Source organism: Amblyomma mixtum, chromosome 1 (assembly GCF_055824585.1).
Source record: "Amblyomma mixtum isolate Tamu chromosome 1, ASM5582458v1, whole genome shotgun sequence".
Taxonomy (NCBI): domain Eukaryota; kingdom Metazoa; phylum Arthropoda; class Arachnida; order Ixodida; family Ixodidae; genus Amblyomma; species Amblyomma mixtum.
In genome coordinates, this window is record NC_143012.1 from 322,118,943 (window position 1) to 322,127,068 (window position 8,126).

The window sequence follows — 8,126 nt, forward strand, 5'->3', positions numbered from 1 at the left end:
CCACGCCTTCTTAAGTGCGCTCTTCTGCAGCCACACGATGTACGGCAACCACGCTCGACAATATTTTGTTCATTAATTACAGTTGTTATACTTGTCTGGGTCCGCCCTGCAGATCACATCACTAAAGACGAAAGCAAGGTGATGGTATGGTGATGGTATGGTGATGGTATGGTATGGTATGGTATGGTATGGTATGGTATGGTATGGTGATGGTATGGTATGGTATGGTATGGTATGGTATGGTATGGTATGGTATGGTATGGTATGGTATGGTATGGTATGGTATGGTATGGTATGGTATGGTTTTACATTAACAGCCTGACATTTAACAGCCCAAGGGTGTTTTCGAGTTCCTCCACCGAAATGCGGTCTTATAGGACGGGGTTCGCTGCCGTGACCATGAGCACAGCAGTAGAACGCCAAAGCCGCTGAGCCATCCCGGAGGGTAGGGAACCAACAAATTCTTGTTTGACAACCAACCAACCATTGCGTGGTCTGGCCCCAAGCGAGTAAATTTAGTATAAGAGCTTATTTGCGTTAGCGAAATTATACCAGCACATCGTACAGGCTCATGCCTATAAGTCTGGCAACTATTGGCATAACCTCACCCCTCCTGGAGCTAGCTGATTCGCTCCTAGTATGATAGAGCATTGCAGTAACTGACGTAGATCAAGCAGATGTAGGTTGACCAGAGTGCACAAATTCAAATATTGGTTGACGGTGGAATATATTAATGCGACAGCGTTACAGGTCCCATTCGGCGGAAAACCCGGTGTCGTCCTGACCTGAAAACCCTGATTGGTCGATAGGGTACTGATGTAGAAAAGCAGTTTTGCTGAAAAGAAAAAAAAAAGATGGTCAGGTTGGTTGGTAGCCGGGCACGCTCCCTCTACACCACTGAGGAAGGTTCGTTCAGTGGAATAAATGGAGGCCTCGGACGAGCCCCTCACACCGCACAGTAGGTGAATCAAACTGCAGGAACACTTAGTCATTGGGGGCCACTAATTAGTGCCACTAATTAATATGGGTGATGATGTGTAATAAAGTAGTATGTGATAGCAGCAAGTAAATTTTCTCCCTCAAGTTTTTGGCTGATAAAATTGCACCGCTGGAATTACTCTGCTTCCATAACGTGCGACCAAACTGTTATGTATTATTAAGAATGCCCGCCGCGGTGGCCCAGTGGTTAGGGCGCTCGGCTGCTGAGCCGGAGTACCCGGGTGCGAAGCAGCGGCCGCGTTTCGATGGAGGCGGAACGCTAAAGGCGCCCGTGTGCTGTGCAATGTCAGTGCACGTTAAAGATGCCCAAAGGGTCGAAATTATTCCGGACTTCTCCAGCACGGCACCTTTTTCTCTCTTCCATCTTTCACTCCCACCTTCCTCGCTTCCTTCACGACGCGGCTGAGGTGTCCGCTGACAAGTGAGACAGTTACTATGCCGTTTTCTTTCGTGGAAAGCCACCATTTTATTATTAAGAAGAATATTATTTTCAACTCTTGGGTCAGTCAGTATTTAATGTCATCTCATGTGGAACTGCCCAGGACTAGATAGTAGCCGTCGGTAGCTGCGTGTTCAACTTGAATACTGCCATATGAAGCCTGGATTCGGCCGCGCGGGCAGCATAGAGAGACATGGCGCTTCGTATGCGAAACTACCTTAGCGGGCCACTACAAATCCCCCAGTCCTCCACTACTAACCCTCTGAAACCTCGAGCCATCTCCACAATAAAGGTCCTTGGATTGAATTGAATTGTATTGTCTGCAATGAAGCCTTCTGCTCGTGCATACGATGATATTTGCGTTAATCGCATTGTTCGTTGAATATTTTACCTTTTAAGCTCCATATTTCGGTTCTTTTTTCCAACTGATGTCAATTTATGCTTTCTATCCGTCTGCAAGGAAAGGAGCAGCAAGAGCCACGTAAGGGACTGATCTTTTCTTTCAGGTATACTTCAATAAAGAAAACTGAACTTTCCAGATGGCTCCGCGAGCTTTTCTTATATAATGTTGTTCACACGATGGTTTCAGACATGCGGATCTTTCGCTTGTTGGTCAATCACATGCTGCCAAGCAACCCGTTGCCGTGTGATCGTCGTCGACTTCACCATGAGGCGAGTATTATGCTATATGCTGCGGCTGTCTCTAACATATATGCTTAGACGACACCGTGCATACGCGCTCACTTGTCCGCTCCTCCATTTTTGTTCTGTAGGATCATTCTCCCAGAACCTGTTTGCATCGTACATTCAATGCGTGCGTCAAGAACAACGCGGCCGGCAGAGCCCATCTGATGATGTCAATACTCGAACGCTTCCGAGACACTTACGTCCCCGTCTTCTGAGGGTTCGTTTCTACAAGTGCAGCGAAACAATTGCCCGGCAGCAGCAAGGCGCGGCACCATTGACGGCATAAGGCAGGAAGGCATAGCTAATGCAGCCCCAAGATTCTCCCGCTCTGTACTTTTAAAATCTGAGTCATTATCTGCCACCATCGGGCCAACTCTCACCCGCCTGTGGCATGAGGCGCACGAGCGAGTCAGTTTCCTCCATGCGGCCCGACGCGCCCGAAGACACGCCCTGCACCAGCGCAACAAGGCCCGTTCCTTCTGACCTCACATTACACAGGGACACCTTCGCTATCGTAACGCCTCTCCGGCACACTCGCGCAAGCCATACTTGCGCCCTGATGCCGAGGTGCAGGGGGTGACCTCCGCATACGGGTGAGAGTGCACGCATGTAAAGGGAGCCTTGTGAAGAGTGCGCGGTTCCGCATCGAGGTCCTCGCGCGGTGCCGTTTCTCTTTATTTCCACCCCCACCCCCCCTTCATACCCCCTCTCCCGCCCCCCAACTAGCTCCCTGTGCAAGAGGATATCGCGGTCATATCGCCGACGCCGCTGCAGCGACGCAGAACGGCTTTGCACGGTTCCACGAGTACAATGACTTCCAGCGTCGCCGACGTCGGCCGAGCAGCGTGCAACGTTCCCCTCGAGCGAGCAAGATCGCCGGTTCGCCGCCGCGATGCTGTCCGCCGGTGAAAGTGCCGCTCTTCAGGGCGAACCCTCGTCGCGAGAGGCTGCAGAACCCCTCGGCGCCCTTTCAGTCCGCCCAGCTTCTATCCACACGTGCGTTTAAGGCCACCTTGTACCATACGGGAGAGGCTGTCCGTGCGAAGCGCTGACGTTATATTTTTAGAGCGCGCGTTCTCGCGGAAGGGACTCCTTCGGAGGATGGGCGGCGCGTGATGCTCGCGAGAATTCGCGCCTCCAAAAACGACGGACATTCTACCGTGCGCACGCACCGCCGTTGGCGAAGATAGCCGCTAGCTTAGGCTGAGGAAAAGAGCGGGCCCTTGTTCCCGAGCGGAGACTATGCACCTGTAATTCGTTCTTTCTTTTCATTTGGCCCTTTCTTCGTTCGCGCAGGCGCGTGCCAGCCAAACTTTGTGCCCCGTGCGCGCTTTCATCTGCCTGCAGCTGCGCAAGTCTACATCAAGTGCGAAATTTCCCTTCAGTTCGCCATCAGAGTGGCAAGCACGGGATTTGGCTGTTGCAATAATACTCTGCACTAACCGTCTCCAAGATCAATTGTTATCCAGAACCGCGTCTTTAAGGTTAATTAATGTACGTGGGGAACAAAACTGGCTGTTGCCATTATTACCTACATTGGTTTTGCTATTGTTGAGGCCCTGTCTTCCATCTGCTTTATCGTCGCATGAAACTCGTTTTCGTCTAACGGCGAGACGTGAAACGCTGCACTGAGCGCTGAAAGCCGAATTCGCTGCACAGCGTAACACTTATTAGGTGGCCTGCCACAGAGCAAAGCCATAAACCATGATGAATCAGTGCAAAATAAAGAAAATAGCTGCTAGTGACACAAAGAGTTCACTGATTGTACACCTTTGAACAACAGTATTTGGAAAAGAGAAAAGCATTTGAAGGGCTCCTTACTTGCGGGTACGATCTTCCTGTGCTCCAGAATAAACGTTAGCACATTCCCGCTGTTATTGTTTTTGCGGGGACATATAACTTCTGTTAGCTCTGTCACCGTTGTTGCCATACTGCTCTTCTCTACCATACTTCGCAATGTACCCAATGTTAGTAGTGTGCGAAGACTGCTAGAAACCAATGCCGCAGTTCTTTGAAGCATTAGGCCCGGGACGCCGTGATCTCTAGGCAGCTTTTTAGGCTTCACACTTCAGATACGTGTTTTTCCGTCATTTTACTGAAATAGTGGCCTGTCATTGTCCCTTTAGCGACGGGACCTTCGATTATTCTTCTTGGTTCCGTTCTTGTCAAGTGAATTTGGAATGCCGTAGGCGAAAGCTGCGTACGCTCATATAACTTCATCCCTGTGTGGTCGACCACTCAGGAACGAGATCTGCGCTACTACATTCTCATATCCTGCATGCACGGACGCTTTAAATTGCTGGTTAGGGAGGCGCAGAAGGAAATAAAGAAGCTTGAACTCAATTTTTACAATCATTTATTTGTGAATCTAATGACTGAATGAAGGGAAAGCTGTGGACCTGAAGCACGTCCATACAGCTCCCCACTGGATTGATGCCCTCCATAGTGAGCGTCGTTATGTACAGAAACCACCCCGTCAAACGTCCGAGGGGATTCAAAGTCAATCCTGCCGATTTGGCGGCTTCGGCATGTATCCGTCGCAAAGCAGGAACAGAGCGAAGCCGCCTGAAGTACAGGCCCGCGATCTGGGTTACGTCGAAGTCCGCACACCCTTGAAGTGGCCCAAGACACCATCTAGCTCACTCTTCGATGTACAGCCTGTGCCGCCTTCTGTTGTCCGTGGCCCTCTCGTTCTTCATGTCGACGGAGGACGGTATGAGCATGATGGACCGTATCCATTTAGGGCGCTTCGTGGTGCCTCCGGCCTGCGCGCCCTTCATGGAAAGATGCAGAACCACGGGCTTCATACCACGGTAGTTGCGCCCACGGTGTTCCACGTTAGCGGGCCACTTGCCCGAGCTGGTAACAACGCCTCGGTCGCTCTGCAAAGGCGACGACGCCGGGAACATGCCAATGGTCTTCCATTTGGATTTCTTGGACGTGTCGCGGTTAGTGTAGCCCGCTCTCAGCCGCTGGCTTCGCTGCTGTTTGGTCCGCGGAAGCTGCGACCTGGCTTCCAGGTTTCCGATGAGTGCCAGGGGGTCCTCGGCCTGCAGCGCAGCGCTCAGCTTCTCTATCGGGAACCGCTTGATGACCAGCCTCGGCTTCTTGGTGCCGCGAGCGCTCGTGTAGCGGCCTGCGCCTGTTGCAGTCCTGCTGCGGGTCTGCTGGCGGTGCCGTCCTCTTCCGCCTCTTCCGGCGGCCGACACCAGCCGCGCGTAACCCACGGCTCTGGGAGCAGGAGGCGCTTCTTCGTACTCGGCGTCCTCCGTCCGGATCACGGCTGGCGACCTTCCGTAGATGTCTCCAGGAGAGTCGAAGTCATCGCCGATGTCTGGAGCTTCGGCAGCCGGCTCGACATCATCGTCGAAAGACGCTGCGGGGCCACCTCCGTACCCTCCAGTTGGCCGGGAAGGTGGTCTTCGGGGAGATCCGTAGCTGGGCGGTGGTGGAGGCTCCTCGACCGGTGGAGGAGGAGGAGGGAGCGGCTGAGGTGCGGGGGGAGGGGGAGGGGGAGGCTGCAGCTTGGTCACCTGTGGCGGCGCGCCAGGTTCCAGGTTCACCACATTGCCGTCTTCACCGCCCTCGACGAGTACGTTGCCTTCAATGTCTGAGGTGCCGATGGTCTCGACTATGTCGATGACGCTGGTGACGTCGAACATGCCCCCGGGCATCATTGGCGGCGGTGCCGCCGGCGGTGGTCCGCCACCTCCACCACCTCCGCCCCCGTGGCTGAAAAGGTTGAAGAACGTTGCCGAGCAGCACGCTACGCAGGAGAGCAGGAGGACCAGGCTGTGCCGGTGGTGATTCTGGAAAGATGACGTCATGCCAGACATGTAAATTGGGCTGTAAATGACAATGCCCCGCTCCTTAGCGCAAAGGCAATCTAAGGGCCAACTACATACATAACATACTGGACTGATTGCACACGTAGTTTACATCCTCCACGCTTCGCTATAGAAGATTAACTGCGGGCTTTTCTTCATACGCGCTTGCAGCAGACGAACAAGTCCCTTATGATTCTGCCGCACAATGACCGCCGCCTACCCTTGGAATACGCGGCTCAAATCCAGTCCACTAGAGAAGACGACAAAGCATGTTGTTGGGTATCCAAGTGGCTCCCGACGCCTTTGCGCTCCAGCGGTGGCGTACTCCTGGAGGGCGAAAGTGTTGCGTCTGCCGCCTGTAACAATGTATGCACCTACCGTCCCCATGATCCCGAGAGAGGCTGCTCTGGCTGCACCGGAGGATCTGCGACGAGTGACTCCCAGCAGGGTGCCGCGGGTGCCTTATACGCGACCCAAGAATGCGGACACCCTCCGTAACTGTGCACGATCCGGCCATGGCATTGGGGGCGCTTGCGGCGCCGTCGTGACGAGCCGCATTTGACGCGGCCCGCAGGAAAACCGCAGGCGCCGACGCGACGCCGGCGCTTCCAACTCGCGGGCCGGCCTTCGTCGTCTACTCGTGCGCTTTTTGGAACGCGAAAGTGCAAAGTACATCGCGCCCGCGCGCTCGGCTGTGCACCAAAGGAAAAAGGCGGCCGCCTCCTTCTTTTGTCTTTCGTTCTGCTAGTTTTTTGGTTGCGCCGTGGGTGCGCGTACGGCGTGCTATAACCGCCTGCCGGGGTTAGCAGGGGTCATCGGAAGAAAGGAAGAAGCGCTCGTTCAGTCGCCCTCTCTCTTTCGCTCTCCGAGATCGAGGCCCTTCCATGCGTCTTGAAGGCCGTTGTTACGGCTCAGGCACTCGCGCGAGCCAGCGGGCGCTTTCGGAATGCACCACCGCCGGCCCACCCGCTTCGGCCCGTCGGCTCGCCTCTTCACGTCTCTCCCTTAGTTCTGTGCAGTTGAGTCAGAAGCTGCAGCAGCACCAACTCGATCGATTGACCCCAGCTGTCCTAAGTTGTTCGAGCTGCCACCACTTTGGTGTTTCGCTTGATCTTTGGTCGGCGTATGTGTCTTCTTGAGTCAACTGGGGATCTGGTTTAACAGCACGTGTTAAGATGTCGCCCCTTCGAGAGGAAGATGCGTCTTCCAAGGCCTCTCTTCGGTGAGCCCATACTATTCGCCTCGTAAGCAGGACGTTCCTTATACGCTCTGGGCCTCGCAGCCACCGCACGCAATTCACCGGTCCGTTCAACGCGACCGGCGAGTAGTCGTGCATCCGGCGTGGTTTCCGAATGGTGCTTGGCGCGCCGACGCGCATCGAACAAGCCGCGCCGTCGACAAAAGAAGAACTGGGTGGTCCCCCACCCCCTTACTAGAGTCGTGCGGGCACCGGCACGTGGTACTATTAGCTCGATGGGAGGCACATCCGGAGAGACGCATGCGTCGTCGCGTTCTGTCATCGTCGAATCGCCGAAGCACTTGACTTTTACGTCTTTCTTCAGAAGCTCAGCCAGTAACCGGTGGAATGCGTCGTTGAACACGGGACGCTTCGGCGGCAGGCAAGCTGGCAGAGGGAGACCGCCCTTTCAAGGTCGCCGAGCGCCATTGTTGTCCACTTGGACCCGAGAAAGCTTCGTGCATTTTGGGACCACCGCGGCGGGCGACGACGGGTCACTGAGCCGTCCTGCGCCTGAGAGTGACTCAGTAAGCCACTTCGGGGAACGCTACGGTCTGCTGAGCTCGGCGGATGAAGACGTGTGTGCCTGGACTGTTATTAGCAGTCCCGCCTCCAGATCGTTTCGGACATACGTGCGCGATTCCTGCAGAGCGTGCGACCTACTTCGCGTTGGAGAGTGGCCACACATCACCTTGTCGGCTCGTTGCTATACGACTGGACAGCGGAGTACACTTTTAGATAGGTGCGTTCGCAATTGTGGCCGCCGCATTACGTTGGTTTCTGCCCAAGGTCATTCAAGGCCGTTCAAAAAGCGGCCCGGACACTTGAACTGGAACACAAGACATACAGGAATCCATGCATTAGTATCATGCACCATCATCAGCCAGGACAAGTCCTCTGCACGACAAAGGCCTCTTGCAGTTATCACAAATAACCA

The 8,126-nt window shown here is 54.3% G+C and overlaps 1 protein-coding gene across 1 annotated transcript; it reads right to left on the minus strand.

The window, feature by feature from the left end:
- Positions 1-4,464: 4,464 nt before the first annotated feature.
- On the minus strand, positions 4,465-7,799 carry LOC149372702 (uncharacterized). Its single transcript, XM_089586908.1, has one exon. It carries the CDS (start codon positions 5,959-5,961, stop codon positions 4,765-4,767), a length of 1,197 nt encoding a protein of 398 aa, XP_089443034.1. The 5' UTR covers positions 5,962-7,799; the 3' UTR covers positions 4,465-4,764.
- Between the last annotated feature and the right edge of the window lie 327 nt (positions 7,800-8,126).